This window comes from Phalacrocorax aristotelis, chromosome 3 (assembly GCF_949628215.1).
Source record: "Phalacrocorax aristotelis chromosome 3, bGulAri2.1, whole genome shotgun sequence".
Lineage (NCBI taxonomy): Eukaryota > Metazoa > Chordata > Aves > Suliformes > Phalacrocoracidae > Phalacrocorax > Phalacrocorax aristotelis.
In genome coordinates this window covers 119,548,832-119,568,339 of record NC_134278.1, presented here as the reverse complement: position 1 = coordinate 119,568,339, position 19,508 = coordinate 119,548,832, and the positions used below count along the sequence as shown (strand labels likewise).

The 19,508-nt window shown below is 45.1% G+C and overlaps 2 protein-coding genes across 2 annotated transcripts in view; both read right to left on the bottom strand.

Annotated features, from left to right (window-relative positions):
• LOC142055411 (protein ELYS-like) overlaps nucleotides 1-842 on the bottom strand; it is a 45,732-nt gene extending 44,890 nt beyond the window's left edge. Inside the window, exon 1 of the mRNA XM_075089346.1 lies at nucleotides 824-842. The gene's annotated coding sequence lies outside the window, so the exon portion shown is untranslated. The remainder of the gene's footprint in view (nucleotides 1-823) is intronic.
• Nucleotides 843-8,038: 7,196 nt separating this feature from the next.
• LOC142055410 (protein ELYS-like) overlaps nucleotides 8,039-19,508 on the bottom strand; it is a 45,735-nt gene continuing 34,265 nt past the window's right edge. The window contains exons 29-36 of the mRNA XM_075089345.1: nucleotides 17,986-18,421; nucleotides 16,339-16,441; nucleotides 15,330-15,436; nucleotides 14,525-14,709; nucleotides 11,571-13,410; nucleotides 10,660-10,793; nucleotides 10,088-10,194; nucleotides 8,039-9,440 (exon numbers count right to left, since the gene is read on the bottom strand). Coding sequence (XP_074945446.1) covers nucleotides 9,248-9,440; nucleotides 10,088-10,194; nucleotides 10,660-10,793; nucleotides 11,571-13,410; nucleotides 14,525-14,709; nucleotides 15,330-15,436; nucleotides 16,339-16,441; nucleotides 17,986-18,421 — 3,105 coding nt within the window. The 3' untranslated portion in view covers nucleotides 8,039-9,247. The remainder of the gene's footprint in view (nucleotides 9,441-10,087; nucleotides 10,195-10,659; nucleotides 10,794-11,570; nucleotides 13,411-14,524; nucleotides 14,710-15,329; nucleotides 15,437-16,338; nucleotides 16,442-17,985; nucleotides 18,422-19,508) is intronic.

Sequence of the window (19,508 nt, the reverse complement as noted above, 5' to 3'; positions counted from 1 at the left end):
AGCATGATCCAGAAGCTTCTCTGAGCCCTGGTGCCTCACTGGCTGTGCCCGAGAGGTCCTGCCTCTGGCCCCCCCATGCCCCCCACGCCCCCGGGGGTGCAGGTGCCCGTGCCTGGGGCAGGCAGAGCACAAACGGTGCCAACATGAGGCGCCAAAAGCCAGCGATCACCGGACCATAGCCCCCGTCTCCAAAGGGGGCAGGGGGGAGCAGAGTGTACCTGCCACACTTGCACTTTGCCATATTTCACTCCTGCAGAAAGAGGATTTAGTGAGCGAGTCAGCAGGTGAGGTAGGGAGTCCCTCTCGGCCATTTCTTTCCCACTTCAGCAGAAAACCTCCCCACAATGGTTTAGGCAAAGACCCTACATCCAGTCCAAAACCTACGCTTTTGTCTAAAAAGCCACTAGCATACCGGAGACCATCTGTATCAGAATTCTACAGTCATTCAGGCTTATTGCACTCAAGTGCAGCCTCCAGATTGTCCTGCAGCGTTCGTGCGGATGCTCCGCAAGCCCTCCGAGAAGCACGAATTGACAGCAGAAGGTGAGAAGAGGAAAGAATTTCAGCTCTCTATCTCAACAGCCCCAATCCATATCTGATGCAGTCCATAGGTTTGATTTCCCTTGAAATGGAAAACAAACAAAGCCAACACACATCAGAATTTGACACTGGAGCCAGTTTACCCGGCTACCTCCTGTGGTTATTCTCAAACACGACTACTCTTGCATGCAAGAGTTGCAGTCCCTGTCCAACGTGGCTAAGCTAGCAAAAGTTCCTAACAACGTTTCTGAAGTTATGCCCTTTTTTACATTGCTTGGCATACCTGGGCAGGCAGGCAGAGGCGCTGAGTGTCGCAGTACAGAACGCACGCGCAGCCTTCCTAATAGAGGGAGACAGTAGTTAAGACAGCATTCCCAGCACACCCCAACACCGCTCGCCCCTCCCCGCACAAATTCCAGAATCACAGAATCACAAAGGAGAGAAAGGCCTTCCAGAATCCCTGGAGGTCCTCTGCTCCAACCCCCCTGCTCAGGCAGGGCCACCTAGAGCGGGCTGCCCAGGGCCATATCCAGACGGCTTCCGAACAGCTAATTCTGACTCACGCCGCACTTCTTTCTATTGGCAGAAGCTCCAGGGATCATCTGTACGTTCTACGTTTCAACCCTGTTTGGTCTGTGGGACCCCAACGTACATCTTTGGCTTAGAGGTGCTGCATTACCAGGGGAGAAAGGGAAGGAAAGCAGCTGAATTAAATCACCCATATGAGAGAGACTCAGAATTCTCAGGAAAAATAGTTACCTCTGCCGTACACCTTAGCTGGAGAAATATATGCCGCTTCTTAATACGAATACAGAATAAGCTCTTAATATGCTGCCCTTGCTGATTGACAGAGTCACACTTTCTGCGTGCTGAGCTGTCACTCGCTTTGAACTGGTATCTTTTGTCATTTTGCCCAGCACCTGACTGCAATTTGCACCAAGACCGGAGAGGGAAAAATTATGACGCTGCACCTTTCTTTCAGCATGTCGTAAGGTTGACCAAGTTTCTTCAAGACAGACGTCTGCTGGGCTCACGGAGGCAATCTGTAAGCATAGGAAAAGTATCGACTGACATTAGGTTTTGCAGGAGATTTTCTAAAATGGTTTTAAACACTGTCAAAAATCAGATAAGGTTTAACACGGGGCATTACATTAAGTCCTTAAACATAAAAGGAGAATGCTAGTGTCTTAGCAATCTGGCTATAAATGAATTCTTTTTAACAGGGAGGAAGGGAGGGAGGGAGGGAGGGAGGGAGGGAGGGAGGGAGGGAGGGAGGGAGGGAGGGAGGAAGACACAGGTAGTTTTTGCAAAAATTAATACTGAAGGCACTTGGCTCCTAGTAACTCCGGCTTACGCTAACATCAATACAAAAAAACCCTTGTAAAAACCCTTTGATGATGTTTGTACAAGTAACAATTGAAGAATCTGTCCTTAAATTTGTTCAAAATGTCTTTAAGGAATCAAGACAGTTAGTATTTGAAGAAACCCAGGTAAGCTGTTTTAAGACTGTCAGCATTTACAGCCAACGTTTTCACATATGCACATTGTCTGCTTGTATTCTACCACCTTTCATTCAGTTGCACTTGCTTTAAAATTGCACCTCTTCAAAGGTGCTGGAGTATGCAGTTAACTCACCTGAGACAAAGAAGAACCTATGGGAGTTTCATCTTAGGTAGGAATGCAACAACTGGTCCATTTTTACTTCAAATGAAGAGATTTTAAAAAAAAAAAAAAAAAACCCAACAAAAAAAGAAACATGATGGATGTGGTTAGACTTAGATTTACCTGTATTCCTTCATTCAATCTGTCTCTACTAGCCAATGCCCAGCACAGTTGCGTGCGATAAGTTGTGCCTCTTTGGAATAACCACGGCATTTTTTCTCCAAGCATTCCAGCACTTCCTGCGGACCCTGTAGTCGTCGGGGAGTGAAGTTCCAGACCACTGGAGGTGAGAGGTTCTCTAAGTCCCTGCCCGCGTTCTGCCACACGCGGTGCCGCCCACGACCACCCAGCCTCGGGACGGATCTCTGGTTTAACCCTGAACAAGACCTGAAGCACATTCAGGAGACACAGCAACGGGAGCATGCTGGCTTGAACTTCCCAAAGATAGTCACAATTCTCGAGAGCTGGTGTAACTAGCCTGAAGGAGAAAGGGCAGGTGAAAGAGCAGGGAAAGCACCCGCCCCACGCCTCTTGCCCAGGGATCGGGTCTCCGAGGAGAAAAGGTGGAGAGGGTCATTATTAATCATTTTGAGAGACGGCGCCCGAGGTACGGCGATGACAGCACTACTGATCTCAAATACCAAATTAGTTTTGGACCAGGAATAGTATTGCATCATAAGCCAATGGTACACAGTACAGCAAAATGATAATCCCGACCCACCTCCCAGAAGGGATAAACAGCACCACAGGGAATGCGTGCTGCAAGTGAGGATTTCTGTACTACAGCCGCGCACGAGATCAAATAAAAAACCATTGTGACCAGCAACGATTAATCTAATAAAATGAATTCTTACAACTAGCTCATTTTAACAGACTCTGGTCAGGTCTGCTGTTATCTCAACCCTTTGTGCCTCACGCCGGGCACCAGAAAGGACTGTTGTGGTTTAACGCCAGATGGCAACGAAGCACCACGGAGCCGCTCGCTCACTCCCCCGCAGTGGGAGGGGGAGACAATCGGGAAGGTGAAACCGAGAAAACTTGTGGGGTGAGATAAGAACAGTTTAATAATTGAAATAAACTTGAAGTAATAACAATAACAGTAACGACGATGATGAAAAGGAAAACAACAGAAGAGAGAGCGAGAGGAACAAAACGCAGGAGAAACAAGTGATGCAACTGCCCACCACCTGTCGACAGATGCCCAGCCAGTCCCTGAGCAGCGACCGCTGCCCCTGGCCCCCTCCCCCAGCTTATATAGATACTGAGCATGACGTCATATGGTATGGAATATCCTTTGGCCGGTTGGGGTCAGCTGTCCTGGCTGTGCCCCCTCCCAGCTTCTTGTGCAGCTCCTGGCTGGCAGAGTACGGGAAGCTGAAAAGTCCATGACACAGTGTAAACACTGCTTAGCAACAACTAAACCATCAGCGTGTTATCGCATTATTCCCATGCCAGAACTAGAACACAGCACTATACCAGCTACTAGGAAGGAAATCTACTTTATCCCAGCTGAAACCAGGCCACAAGCAGAGGGGCGTAAGGGAAAATAAAGTAATAAAAAAGATGCTTTCTTCTTAACCCGTTTTCTTGAAAAAGGAGCAAAATACAGAAAGGAGGAGGAGGAAAAGTACTATGGGATGAAACAGCTTGGCCAGTGCTATGGCAGAGCAGCTGGGGAGCTGAAGCAGCAAGAAGTTGCCATCATGGCCAGACAGCAGCCACACACTCCAGCCAGCGTGCCCAGAAGGGTCATGTTCAGAGAGCACAAAGGGTGATTTTCATATTTAAATAAGCAAAAAAAGGAATAAACTTACATAGAAGAAACTAAGAGTTGTTAATACTGAAACAAAGCGAGCTCATTACCTGTTTGGTAGAAATTTCCAGTATACTGAATATCATCTGTGACGACAAGAAGTAAGCGGGAGGTAAAAAGCATTTGAAGACACCTCACACACATAACGGAGTGTCATCGCCTTGTAAAAACAAGGCAGGTTGCATGGATCGAACTTCCCTTCATCCCAAACTATTACATAAGCTTCATTCACGCAGTTATTCATCAGAGCTGTACTGTTTCGTCACAACTCTAAGCATCAGCAACCGAAGTCAGGTCACACATGACAGGGGCCCGCGTGTCTGCGGTGTCAGCGAGCGGGGCGGCGAGGGTCTCAGTGCCGGCAGCTGGACTGGGGACCACAGTCATAGGCTCCAGGTGTCCAGGGTGCCACCAAGGGGAGGGAGCAGGGTGGCTGTATTTTCCCCTAGCCATCTATGTGCGCGTGTCAATTGCTAGCACGCCTCAGGGAGGGCCAGCCAGCGAGTAGGAGGAAAGCCCCTCTCTGGAAAGACTTGCTGTGTCAGCCGGAGGTGAGGCGGGGGGCCCAGGGTCCGGGCGCAGGCGATAGCTGAGCTTGAGGCTGTGCTGACCTTCTGGGGCTCTGCAACGTGGGTGCGCGTGGGAACCTCCAGAGTGACAGCGCACCTCTGGTGTTACTCCTCAGCTTAAACCGCAACAAGCGCGAGAGGAGGCTTTCGGAGAGTTGCACTAGCGCTCGATGCGGGGTGTTGGAGGCACGGCCCCGTCTCCCGCAGCCTGTGCAGCCAGCCACGCTGCTCTCCTGCACGCGCGTGGTGCACGCTCAGCCTCGCTCCTGGCCAGACCTGCACAGGGGAAAGCGGCAGGCACAGCTGCCGTTCTGGGTCGCAGACACCCCCAGGGCTGGGGTGCGCCGGGCCGGGCTCTGCGGCCAGGAAGGAGGAAGCTCTGCGTTGGCAGCGTTCCAACACCCCTTCACGACTCGGCAGGCGCTGGCATCAAACGCCGAGCTTCGCAATAATAAAGCCACTAACTTCAAAAAGAAATCTCTTCCGTAACAGTACGGCTATGGTTACGAAGGAAAAGTAAAACTAGAGAGCCACGACATGACTTTCGCCTCTGGACAAGCAACAGGAACTGTCCACAATAGGAGTAACTCGGCTTCAGACAGGGTTTTTGCATTCCCACCTTGCTATTGCAGGCAGGATGGGAAGGAAGGAGTTTCCACCGCTGTGATTATCACAGGGGCGCACAGCGGCTGACCTCAAAGGCAAACAGAACCTGGTCACAAATGGCGCCCCTGCGTCAGCCGCGGAGTAAGCGACCTGAACCAACGGACACATCGGCAACCGTCCCTTGCCTTTTTCCCTCTACCTCCCGTATCGGCCATCCACAGAGCACAGTGCTTTGGAAAATGCTTTTTATTTTAGGAACGGCTCTAATTCAAGAGGAACCACAGTGCATGTATCTCCAAGCATATCAAAGAGACTCATCATCTTGGCAACCTTGGTGAAAAAAGCATTCCTGGGATCGAAACCTGGGAGCTTTGCACAGAAGACAAAAGTACCGACAAGTAAGGAACAAACGCTATCCTATTACTTGAAATTCTGTCCTTTCCCAGTATTTTCAGACTGGCTTAGACCAAGAGGTTACAAGCATTGCCTAACAACTCACGAGAAACTATGGATTGCCTTCAGCCTATAGCTTGCTTCTACCCACCAGAAATCAACAACTAGGCTATTTATGGCTGGTTACATGGGAAGTGATGAAATTGCAGCAAATAAATTTATTGCGCTGACAACCCTGAGCATAATCTTCCATGAGAGGAAGCGCTGATGGAGGGTGCAACCGCTTTGTTATCTGCGGCCTTATTTGCGCACTGGGCACGTACACATATTAAGGCAAATAAACGAAGTCAATGTGAATTATTTAACGCCTGAAGCATCAAGTGGCTATCAAAAGTAAAATGGATTTGCTTTAATTCTCCTTCATGTTATAACCTGGAATGAATACTTTCATCAACCATAGCTTCTAAACATCTGAAGAAAGAGAGCCTTACAAATATTTTTAACTCTCTGACTCAGGGAGCCACTTCTACTGAAACACTGCCTTTCTTGACAAATTCCCTCCTAACAACAGCCCTTAATCTTATTGATATTCATTCTTCCTTCATCAGTATCTCCTACGACGGGTTTCCTGGAAATAAAATCTGCCATGACACCTATTTTTATTCTTTCTGAAAGGGGAGAGTCTACTACCCCAAGAGAGTCAGCCTTCCAATGGGATTTTCTCAGGGGTTACAGCCCCAAAGGTGTACCTTTGCACAATTTAGCTCCCGCTTTTAGCCATCTGCCATTAGGTCAAAGCAAATGCATCAAAACACTCTTGAGAAACCCCAGCTCTTCTTTAAGGGGAGAAAAACAACCAACCAACCCTCCAACGATTCAATGTCCTATAGAAAAGCTTCAGAATTGCTGTGCTTGGTGATGAACGGGACTGAGTAGCTCCTGGGAAGTTCTCACGGTGCTCACAAGAGCATTTCTGCTCTACACCCCTAGAGCTTTCTGCATGCAGCCACGACCATGATGCATCACCCCTTTTCCTTACACAGGCCCCTCACGCCCTCCTTTGGCACCAGGAATATTATCTTCCCCTCAGATGCAGGTGCAAACACCTGCAGGTCTCTGTTAAGACTCCTAGCCTGCTCAGCCACTCGCCCCCAAGCCATTGTAATCTTCTAAAAGGCCGTCGTCTCCTTCCCAATTCATCCTCACCGTTAAGAAGCGCTGCTCATGCGCTGGATCTCTCTTACCCTTGATGACATGATCTTGTCCACTCTATCCTTTACATACTTGCAGCAAGCCTACACAGAAACCTCAAGTGAAACCTCTTTTCTCCACTTCATCATAAACCCACCTTTGAGCTGCCATCATGACGCAGTTCGCTAGCTTCTTTTCCTTTTCTCAGGCTCTAAATAAACATTCCCGGTGCCTCTTTTGGCTTCTCTCTCCTTCTCTGTCCCTTAACTTTCTGAAATCCCATTCCTTGTTATGCATTATGCTTACACTCCTCTATTCTTTTTAAACTGCTCCTTGGGGAAACTGGTCAGCACCCGAGAAACACGCACTGAATCTAAGTAGCTGAAGAAAAAAATGGAGGAAAACATTTTAACCTATAACTGGATTAAAATGCATTTAGTGTAAAAAATTGCTAGACTATCACAAACCTTTAAGTTATTAAATCTCAAGCCAATTTTCGTGTAATTACTATTGCTTCCTTTTTTTCCTCCAAAGCACTGCCCAATGAGGATACTTCAGCTAAGCTGGTTATAAAATAAAGGGGCTAAAAATTACTACGGATTATCAGTAAGGTTAGCTAGTATCATGTTTTCATCTCTTCTAATTTATTTTAATACAAAAAATATACTGTCAGTATAAATGACAGAAACACGTTAAAATCCTATTAAGCAATCTTCACTGGCATTTCACAGGTCAATTCTACTTGATCAGGAATTGGAGCATTTCGTAAATACTCTTGTGCACTACACAACACCTCTATTCAGATTTGACATCCATTTTCTTTTCCGGTTTTGAAACTTTGATCTTTTGCCCCATTTTCTAAGCTCTTCACTGCATTTTTTTGTTCAATGCCAATTAAGAAAACCAATATTGCTAGAAATTCCCCCCCCCCGCCCCTTTCCTCTTTGACCCAATTTGTATTGTAGTTCAAGTGCAAAATATTGAGAGTAATAATTCCTAACCTGACTGAAAGGTCTCACTCAAAGGGCCACTTTGACACTGTCAACATTTGGCGCTTTTTAAGCTTTCATTCAGCCATCAGCACTCCCAAGGAGAAAACTATCCAAGTGCATGCAACTGCTTCTCTAGAATGACCTGTTCTGAGACAGAAAAACCATGGCCCCAGAAGAAACTTCTTCTACAAGCTTAATCCGTAGTTTATACATTCATCCATTAAGTACAGGATATTAGTTAAGCAATAAATTATTTCTTAGAGTAACTCTAGTAGTTTTTACTAATTGAAAAGTTTAATGTCAGGTTCCACCATTCTGTAGTCTGCAAAGTTGCATCCATATATAAATTAACATACATAAAAATAATCCATTGTCTAAAAGACTGCACATCAAAATAGTACTTCCGTGTCTGCTTTTAAAAGAATAGGGTTTTTAAAATTTATTTTTACAAATGGAAGCTTTATAGGGACATTTACTCCAGAATCCAAGATTATTCATGAAACAATTATCCAAAAATATGGTTTGTGACTAAGAATTCTGTACATTTTGTACCTTTTCCAGACTGTTGTGTTAGCTTTACCTCAGGTTTTCAGCGCTGTGACATGCAGCCTTCAAATATTGCAAGATACGTTGACAGAAAATAACTATTTCCATTACAGTAGCATTCCTATTAACCTTATGAAAATAATTGTGGCTCAAATGTCAAAGCATGTGGGCAGTATCCCTTTAAATTTGATATGCTATTGTAACCATCACGCCCTCTGCCCAGTTAATTTTTTGCTGACAACAAATGGTAAAAAGCAGTGAAACATCTGAGGTGTGACGTAGTTTTACGAACTAAAGAGCAGCTTTGCCAAAGTTTAAGACAAACAGATACAAAAAAAATATTGCACAACTTAAAATACAACTGTTTACATTCTGACTTCGATACAGTACAACGTAACCGTGAATGGAAGGAGTTACCAGTTTGTAGTGTGAGGCCGATTATTTGAGCCAGACGGTCAAACACCATTTATAGAATTCCAACTAGTATGTTTCAAGTGTTTACTTGTTACAGGAGTTCTAAGCAAACTTTTAAAAAGCTTGAGAAGCTTTTGGCCTCACTTTTCAGGGTCAGCAACTCTTGCAAACCAACAGTAACATTTCTGAGCGATACAGGCCATTCAAGCCACTATTCCCTCAAAAAGCTATCAGACAGTGAGCGTATTGTGAAGTATACATTTTTATTCAACATTCCTAAAATAAGCTGTATTTACAGATCATATAAATGTATGAAGTCTTAATATAAAATAGAAAACTGCATTTGGCTGAAGGAATTCCACTCCGTATGGAGTTACCTATTGAAGACCATTTGTTTATGAAATTTTACAATAATTTATATAAATTATCTCTTCCAAATTAGATGAGTTTTTCTTTTTACTAATGGACACAATTCTGATGACTTTACAAAGAGTGGTGTACGTTAGAAACCTAAAAAACTGTTACAGCATCTTCCGGCGCACAGCTGGCTTTGGGAAATTTGACAGTCTTTTTTTGGTCTTTCGTACAGTCCTCTCCGCCGCCTCTGCGGTTTCTTTCTGTTTGCTTTTTGTTCCATCCACTGGACTTCCTAAAGGAGAGATGACTTTTATTTCCACTGGTGGAGGTGACCAAGAACCTTCCAGTCGTGGGGTTCTGAAAAGAAACAGAAGTATCAAATTCATTTTTTTATGACTGGCGGTATTTAGTAGAGGGGGGAATAAACCCGTGGAACTACAAAGTCAACGCCAAAGAATCATCTGTCGGTTTCTTTGCAAACAGGACCAAGGCAGAAAAGGTACCTAAGTAAGCTTCCTTTCGCATTCATTCCTCACCAGACCTTCCCAAGCATTCTCAGTCACATTCATATGAGCTTTTAGAGCCCCGCCACCTCAGCTTTTGAGAGGCAAATGCCTCAAAGAGTTTCCCAGAAGGAACCAGAAAACATGTCTGGAAACAAAAGGTTCTCTTTACTCATTTTCTGACCCCCTCCTACCTTGTATGGGGAACTAAAGACCACAAGAGCGCGGTTTCACGTGACAGAATAAGACAATATAAGAGCACGCCGTTGTTGCAAAAAGTAGTATCCACTTGCCCTTTTCCACCCCCTCCCTCTTCTGCTTCCGTTAGAAAACTAAACCATTAAGCGGGGGAAAAGGTGCCTTAGGCCAGCGAGCTGGAAAGGCTTGTAAAGTCAGAGCGGAATTGCACAGCCGAGTGAGGAAGAGGAAGTCAGGTGGCTAACAGCTGAATCAGCACCGCAATAAAGGAACGCGAGGAAGCGGTCAAATAGAATTTCATACTTGCTGGCTTTCTTCATTTTTGATTTTGCAGTTCTACCTCTCTTCAGTTTTTGCTTTCCCACAGGCTCTATGGATTTGGTATCCTCTTCCTCTTTAGTTGGAAGCTCCTGGGTTAAGGAAACAAAAACGTTGCTCATGCACAAGTTCTTACACTTCTACAGAATACAAATGAACGTTTCTTTCAGGAAGTCCTGACAAAGTTACTTCCAAAAGCATTACAAGTTCTCTCCGCAAAAACAAACCTTCCGTCTCAAATTATTGCACCATCCTAAAAGTTCAGATTCGGAAATTAGCAGATAACACACCAAGTAAGTTTAAAGCAAGCCACTGTGCCTTCTGTAAAAGGCAAAGCAATGCTTAGTCATTCTTGACTTAGATTCAGAACTGATTTTTGCAGCTAGTTTTCAGGAAGGAAAGAACAAATTGTTGACTTGATGAATTTAAAGCTCTTAAGATCTAAAGCTTTTTAGATACGCTTTCAAAGAAAACGGCAAGGCATTGCAAAGTATGACTTGAAGAAGCAGCACAGAGCAAAAAATCAAGGACATGAGACAACTAGAGCTTTTACTTACAGCTTCTTTCACACTTTGGGAAGTGGCAGACACATTTTTTCTCCTTGACCTCAAAAGAGGGGGTGAAAAGACAAATTCAGAAGACAAGTCCGGGTCTAAATCCTTCAACTGCACAGGATGGTCAGCTTTTCCAGCTAAAATGACAATGTATCGTTAACATGCACATACGTTACACAGAAAGGACAGTGACATTAAATTATAGCTGATAATCAAGAGCACAATATCTTCCTGAAAGAAAAGGTCCAGTCAGGTTTATAAAAACACTCCATGTGGAGATACTTTTCCCCTAATAACTGCCTCTTGGAATCCCTTCTTCTACAGGAGGTCGTGCAAGAAAAATGAGCCAGTGCAGTGATTTCACCTGCACTTACATAATCAAAGATATTATGCTCAAGAGGCATCAACTGTCCTTACACAACTCAAAAACAATCACAGTCTAATAAAAGTAAAGCTATGTGCAGAAACTTCACTAAGTATATGCTCACAAAAGAACAATCACATAATTAAAGAGCTGTAGCGTTTGTTGTGCGATGCAGCTCCTTTCAAGTTAAAAACTGAACAGAATTTGGAAGCAGGTCTCCTTTACTTCTCCTGTAGTGGGGGAAAGGGATGGCTATCAGGTATTAACAGATACCCTCCAGTTTTTGAAACTGACAGAAATTAATCTCATGCAAAGAATTCAGATTAAATTTCATTTCACTCTACTTAGACCAGCCTCCTCCTCTGTTTCCACCACAACTAGTCAGCCAGTCACGTAGAGTTCAGAGAAAAGATGAATTTCCTCTTTCCACATTTTTAAATTTTGCATGCTTACATTCTTCACAATACTTAAAGCCATCCTTGCAGTCTGTTTTGTGTAGTTTACAAGAAAGCCATATGCCCTATTTTGTGCACGCCCACAAGGCACCTACCTTTAAATTTCTGCGTCAGCTTTGTCAGAGGAGGAGAGAAAACGAAGGACTCCTGTTCCTCAAGAGAGGGCTTCTGGTGCGTGGCAGTTTTGCGGGATGTGGTTCTTGTAACACGGTCTGTCCAAGTTCTTGATCTTTCATTGTGTCCTGATGGGTTTATGTCTTCAAGCAGCAGAGGCGTGCCATCAGGTCCTGGGGGAAAGGCCTCCTCCCCTGTGCTCTGCTCCAGTATCAATTGTCTCTTCCTGCCCCGACGCCCCGTCCTCGCTGTACTCCTGGGTGTGGCCGATCCCTCGTTGGGCTGTGCAGGCGTTTGCTCATGAGTATCCATTTTTCCTGGTTTAGCCTGTGGAACTCTTCTTGTTCTTCTCTTAGGAGTATCAAGGACTTCCCCTTTCCCACCCGCGTGTACGTCTTCCTGAGCAGAGGTAGATTCTGTGTTTGCCAAGAGACTTTGTGTCCCCCTCCTAGCACTTCTTCTAGGAGTGAGAGCAAGTTTGAATTCTGTTTGAGGAAGCAATGATTTAGACAGATCAAGGTCAGAAGTTTCAGAAACTTCTGACAAACTTATCTTTCTTCTTCTGCCTCTTGTAGTTGGCACGGGTAAAAGGAGTTGGTCATGAGGCTGCACCTCCTGATCCTTGACAGTATTCTCAGTAAGCTGTAAATTAACACTTTTCAGTTTTCTTGCACTTCTGCTGGGGCTGACTGCTGTTTTTATCCTATGATGAGTGTCAGCCTGGCCAGTTTCTTCATCTCCTGCTGAGCTTTTTCCTCCTCTAGTCCTTCTGGAAGTAGCAGAACCAGTAACGCTACCTTCAGCAGGAGAAGTTCCCTCAGTAGCCTCTTCCAAGAGTTCAGATGCAGCTTCCTTTGCTCTCCTTAATCCTCTTCTTGGAGGAACGGCTACGGACTGCGCGCTGACGGACAATCTTTGCCCATCGGATTGGCTACTTTCTACTTTTACTAAATTAGCCACTTTAGGCTTCCTCCCTCTCCTGGGAGTAGCAGGGGTCACAGGCAGTTGCCCCTCTTGAGCATTTCCTTCTCTCTGAAGACTAGAAGTCTCAGGTGCTTCCTTTGTTCGCCTGGTACTTCTCCGAGGAGACAGTCCAAACAAAACTGGTTTGTCTGTCTTCCGTAGCTGCTGATCGCCCGCCAATGGAATACTTAGACTTCTACTCAGTTGACCCCTTGCGCGCGTTCGAGGAGTGGTGACATACTCTGCTTGATGTATGCCGGGTTCCTCTTCCACTCCTTCTGGCACAGTTGTTAAGGGGGCTTTTGCCTTCTGGAATCGAGTTACCTTTTTACCTATGGTTTCATGAATTGATTGTTCTACAACCTCAGATGTAAACTCTTTACTTCTTGTGTCTTTGATTACATCCAGTAAGTTCTCAGCAATAGCTACCTTAATGGGTTCAGGCACATACGGGAGTGACTCGGCAATGTTTTGAGACTCCTGGTCACTAGTTACAGTGGACACTGAGTTTGTAGCGTGTTCTTCCTTTTCAGTATTTCCTAAATCGTCCACAGGTTTTTCCTCTGCTGTCGTGCCAGCCGGTTTAGAGGCATCTACTAAGGAAGGGTCTCCTATCTCCGCTTCACCTTCTTCTCCTTCCAAGACTAAAGTAAAGTTACTCTGAGATATGAAAAGCTCTCCATCTCCCTCAGCTGCATCACATTCGCTCTCTCTACTGTCAGGCAAATCACACGCAAAACGTCGCTCTATAGTATCGTAGCTGTATCGAAGATTGCCTGACGGATGTAGTTCACTAAAGGGTGACGTTTCAGGTGCTTCCTCGGAGCTTTGTGCCTTAACCGCACCATCTTCAATAACCTAAAGTTAAAAAATGTCTGTTAATGCACTATTAATTACCAAACAGACTAGCCTGAAACTGAGCTCCATGGTGAAATGTTGCTCCTCCTTTCAGATCACCGCTGAATGTAAACTTAGAAACATACAGCATACTCCCTTCTACAGATAAAAGCTTATGCGCGTAAGGGACAGAGAACAGAGCATTCCGTGTATGCAATCACATGCTCCGTCTGTGAGGTTTCTGGTCATGGCTAACGACTGGCCACCACCCGCGAACACACTGAGCATTTCACAATGCAAGCTGTATACACACCTGGCTGTAATCGTCTCACTGCAGTGCTGACTACAAACCCACACAGGGTGCCTGACTCGGCATCTAAGAGCATCTAACAGGGCAAAACACAGTTATGCCCCCAAAGCTTAAAGTTTCAGCCATGACAGTTGTGACCGCAACACTTGGTCGCACTGGCCAGGCGTCACATCCGACAACTCAACGCTGCGCCTTAAGCAATCGCTTGGATTGCAGGAGACAACACGTGCATTCTAAATACCTCCATCCCAGGTTTTGTAGTTCCCTGTACTGAGCAATTCTTCTTCCCTGCTGGATCCACGTGACAGTCTCAGGCTTTTTTGTTGAGAACAAAAGTAGTATCTGTTACTTATTTCAAGTGACCCGGGTGGCCAAGACAATTTATTCCCTGTGTAAAGACCTTTGCCCAACCCTCTAAGTTGTAGTGCTAGCCAACGACGGCAGAAGGAAGAAGCCACTCAACAGGAGCCTCCATGCAATCTGCTTATTTGCTTGCCTCCTGCCTTGCCAGAAGTCGCTAACGCATCCCATCGTAGCAACGGGCCGTGCTTCAAAACTAAATTCAAGAGATACTAGTCTGCATAAACTCTCCTTTTGTGCTTACAAATCTGCAAACAAGAAAGCAGTGGTACTTTGTCCTAAACTCAGTGAAGGCAGGCGAGCCAAAAACACATGTTCACATGTAAATCAGTAAGGACCAGGTGTATCAGAAGCAGAAACACTTGAGACATTTCTGTGTGCCTTCTGACTGTCGGTACGGCAGGACCGTCCTCAATCTGCAACGTGTCTCCTATTTTGTAGAAAATGGGAAAATAGTTTACTTACATTAAAGTCGTCAGTTTTAGGAAGATTGTTGGAAACAGTTCTTTCTTCCTGTGGAAAAGCAACATTTTCTTCAGCTTCAGCTGCTTCTAGGTTATGTTCTTTAGGTAAATCCACACACTTCCCCTCCAGGTGATTTCCTGAAGGAGTACTGACCACATCCTCACTCTCAAGGATGCTTATCACACCTGGAAGAGATTTATATCGTTTTAACCTAACTGCTATAAAGAGGACACAGGTAGTAAGAGAGGGAGCAGGGGCCAACAATACAGCTCTCCATCCTGCCACGCCTATTGGGCTTTCTCCAAAACTAGAAGCCAGAACTACCTATCTGGTAGTGGAGGCAGCCCCACAATAAATTTACAACAGGAAGGGGAAAATCAGCTGGCAAGTCCATGGAGAGAAACAACAGCAGAGCAAAGGGCGGCTGGAAGGGCACACTGATAGCTAGTTATTCTTCACAGCCTGAACACCAAGCATGCATCCTCTTTTAAGGTAGTAACTCAAGCAGCAGATCCCATAGCTCACAAATTACTAGTGGTGCACAACATTAAAACAAACACTGATGTCTCCTTCTAATATTGGAAAATCTACCAGTTTTCTCAATAGCTTTATCAAGAGGAGGAACATTCACTATGCATTGCTCTACAGGGACTTTCTTTGAGTTTAATTACAGTTAGCAGAAACACGCTAGTACTACTTCCATCTGAGAGACCTGTAGCGGTACGGCAAACTACACATTGTACTTCAGGACTTTAATTACTCGGCTGCCTCAGCTCACGTAACATCTCCAACATACTGTACATACGTTGGCTGTCTGCCTCCGGGGACTCAGAACGCTGCGGATTTGTTACAGCTGGTGTGGCTGCTTCTTCTGGTGCAGAGGACATTTTCCACTCCTGGCCGTTTGTTTCACTTCATGGATAGAAAGAGAGAAATTCGTCATCATTGAAGAGCTTCACAGATCACTTTCTCACTGTAAAGTCTTCAAGTTCCAAAACAGAAACAACGAAGAAAAGTCAGGAATTCCTTTACCAACCTAGCTACAGTCATTTTTATGCAATGAATTCAGTACTTGCCATTCTTCCCAGCTGTCTAACGCTAGATAATAACCTAACAACAGAGTCGTATTAAAGAATGATGTGTCATTTGGCTTCTGTAGGAAGAGTGCAACTGCTATATTGGAGGTTTAGGACAAACCAAACAGAAGTTTGTACCAGTTTGTATCAGCTGCCCCTGGAAATTAAGGGTTATGTTCTCTCTTTAGCACTCAGCATTTGCAGCTTCTAAAGTATCTGGTGAGAAAACTGCTTCCCTTCCCAGAAACAAATAGATGCTAGTCGAGCACACACAGCACATATAGAAAGTAAGTGGACAAAATGCTGCCAGGAAGTATCCAAACCCCCAGATGAACCCGCTAACGTTAGGGGAATCTCAGGTGTGATGTTTAGCTACACCATTTTCAGACAAAAGCAGGGCCTATGTTCACAGTATCTGTCCTGAGGAATAACCCTCAAACTGTAAAAAGGTTTATATAGCCTGTTCAATGAAGAAATCTTTATCACCATGCTTTATCACCATGCTCTGGGGTCTGCAATGATTTGAGGAAAAAACAGGCTCAAACTGGCAGCGGGTCCATCCGACTTATAGTCAAGCCAAATTAGTTCTGTTCGCAGACAGAAATGAACAGAAAAGCTGTTCTATGGAAGAACACAGGAAAGAACCAAGACCAGGTCAAAATCAGAGTTTTCAAACACAGGAAAGCCAGCACTTGCATGTCGCGTGAGCCCAGAGATGTACCTGTGCTATAAGCTTACCTTTCACTTGCAGTCCCAAAAGTAGCAGCCTCAGCAGCTTCGAATGCCGAGTGACCATCCTCAGGAAGGGGAAGGCAGTCAGCATTTGAGTCTTCCACAAAGCCTACAAAAACAGACAGAGGGAACACTTCCCTGTTGCACTCGGCTTCATTTCTTTTAAAATGCTCACATGACTTTGAAGCGAGCCTTTACGCATTTCATCTAGGACAGTCACCTAACTAAAGAACGCTACCAAGGCTTCAAACGCACAGGAGGTCTGAAGTCTTCTTCCCAACAAAACAAGAAGTGTGATGTGTCATTTCAGTCAAGAAGACAGTGACCACTGATACTCCGTCCACAAACTAAACTTGATATGTTACTCTCCCAGTACTTCAGAAAACACCCCTCCTTCCTACAACTGGGAAGTAGGTTTTCTTATTTCTCTTTGGACATTCATCTCATTCCAGCAACACTTCCTTCCTTTCTTGACTCCATTTCCCCTTTTGTACAAGAATGCATCTAAGGTCTTGTCTTGTTCTTTTCTCTAGTGACTGACCGGTGCTGTTGAAACCCAACTACTTGCTAACCTGTTTTTATCTCAACAGGTTCGAGTTTAGAAACATCCTCCTTTTCTTCTTTGTTTCTAGTGCCTACCTTCCTCCAGAGCCAGCGACTACCTTTGCACACAGTGTGCGGGGCTGGGATAATACTGCGAGCTGAGGCCAAACAAGAGCTATACAGACGGCCCTCTAATCCTTCCAGAGTACTGAAATTGTACACAGCTCTCTGTGCCACCAATGACAAAGTTTCTTCAAAAAGTTATTCTTTAATGATTAGTCCCTTATGATTATTTTTCACGAAAAGCACCTTTGATTTCTTGTCCAAATACTGGACGTCTGAAATAGGGCAGGCAGATGTTCTGACCCGTCTTACTGGAAACGCTCAGAACTGGAGAATCCCTTTACCATTGTACATGGAGTCTGTATCTGGGCACTTCTGTTACTTAAAAAGAAAAGGAGCTGCGGAACTCCAGCAGCCACAATCATTCTCTCCAGGATCCTCCAGAATCACCTCAGACTTAGGCCTAAATCAGGCTGCATATGATGCACTCATACTGCAGTTTACACTCAATGCTACAAACTGCCTCTTCTAATCTGCCAGTAGACCTGCTCATATGAGCACACCCTCAGCAGCCGGACTGGCTTGAGTGAGCTGAATTGAGCTGAATTCCCAAAGACCAACTGAAATGGGTTTGCAAAAGGCTGCATTTGAGGTAGGAGATGAGCAAGCATAGGTGTCATGAGAAGCAGATACACAAGCAGACCCACTTCCAGAAGAGAACATGCGGCCTACAGCAGTACGCCTAAAACATAACCAGAAGCCTAAGGTTTCAGCTCGTCTCCCTCCCAAAAATTCCCACTAATCACTGCTGCCTCTCAGCTGCAGTTACACACCAGAAACGCCAGCCAAAAGCAGGATATGTTCATAATGTCCATGATACCTAAAAAAGGACTCAAACACACCGTGGCAATTTTAAAAGCCTAGGACAAGGACATGCCCGGGACACTTGTGAACGCTCATCATTAACTGTTGCCCTCATCAGTAATTTAAGCTTTTGACGACACTTGAAAAATTCAGAAACTCAGGGTATCATAGGACGAAACACACCAGCTTCTTCTCTCAGGTCTGGTGAATCTGGTTGCTCCATCTGGAAAGGTTTCTCTTCAACCATTTCACTGTCTTCTTCCTTCCCCAGCTCTTGAAAATCGGCAGTTTCTTCAGTGGAAGAGTTAGCTGGTTTAGCAGCTATGAAGATGACATCGTCTTCAAAATCGCCAGGTGACTTTGCATCGTGATACTCCAAGGTTGTTTGGTCTGACCTGGCAGAGACGTTACTATTTTCTTTGCTGGCGTCCATCATCTCCAAACCATCTCCAGGTATGCTTTCTGAAGACTCTTCCATTTCAGCACCATCATCCTCAGGATTGCTCAGAGTAAACAGAGTTGCTTGAGCTCTACTTTCAGACCAAGCATCCTCCGTCACTCCATGATGATGCTCGCATGAAGCTCCAGATAGTGCTTTGTCATCTTCTGTTGCCTTTTCCTTTTTAAGAAGAAAAAATATCATGATCAGTAACATGCATTTGCTTTCTGTGGAAGCAAGGAAAAAAGAAAAAGCAAACATATACCGATGTCTGTCAATGTTACAAGTATCAGCTCAAGCAAGGCGCTACAGAATTAATTCTCATTCTAGCACCCTCTTCGCTTTTAAAGACAAGTGCAAAAATTAATCACGCTTTTGACCGCTTGTTGAGGTTCCACGACCTTGGAGAATTAAGATGAAGTGGGTCTTGTAAGGGCTTGCTTATCCTGTCACCTCAAGGCTGTTCACTTACAGGGTTCACTACTGTGTTTTCAACAAGAGGGAGCTTTGCATACCTAAAACGATAACTCAAGGCTTCTCTTCTTTTATGCTTGCCTCTTCAACTTGTGTGCACTACACTACCAAAACACTGTAGTGTTCACTATGCCTGTAGCACGGAACAAGTACATTACTCCGGCCACACCGCGCGATTCGTAACACCTTCAAAGAGGAGAGAGCGCCGCTTGTTACGGTTGAGTCGCTCTTTGTAACAGGCAATAAATGTGTAATAAAAACAGAGTCTGAGAATTTGCTAGAACGTGTACGGCAAGCTCATACACGTAGAGAGTAGCACGTGCCCCTGTTCTGCCCCTGATTTTGGTACGTCACTTGGGCAACTGCATGAGGAGCTGAATCAGGGAATCCAACTGACAGAGCAAGAGGAGGAGTAGAAGGGGGCAACTTTCAGATGGACCAACTTCATTTGACAGCTCTACGAGTGCGAGCCCTGGTGCAAGGCAAGAAAGAAAACGGAGAACTTTAGGGATGGAGAACAGACACCAGTACAGTTCTCTTCAGCAGGAGTCTATTCTTGCCACAATTTAAGCAAACACGGCCTTGCGAGAAGAGAGCCTGAAATAAATGCAGCTCAGGGCTTCTGTTGCTTTCAGAGGTGTTTCATTCACAAAGCTTAGCAAACCCAGACAAGTGGCTCAGTCTATATTCCTTACCTTCCTGCCATAGCACCACCTGAAAGGTGCAGTGGGAAGATGACCTAGCAATCTGGAACAATCCCAGCTCCTAACAACACCTGAGTGAAAACCGCCAA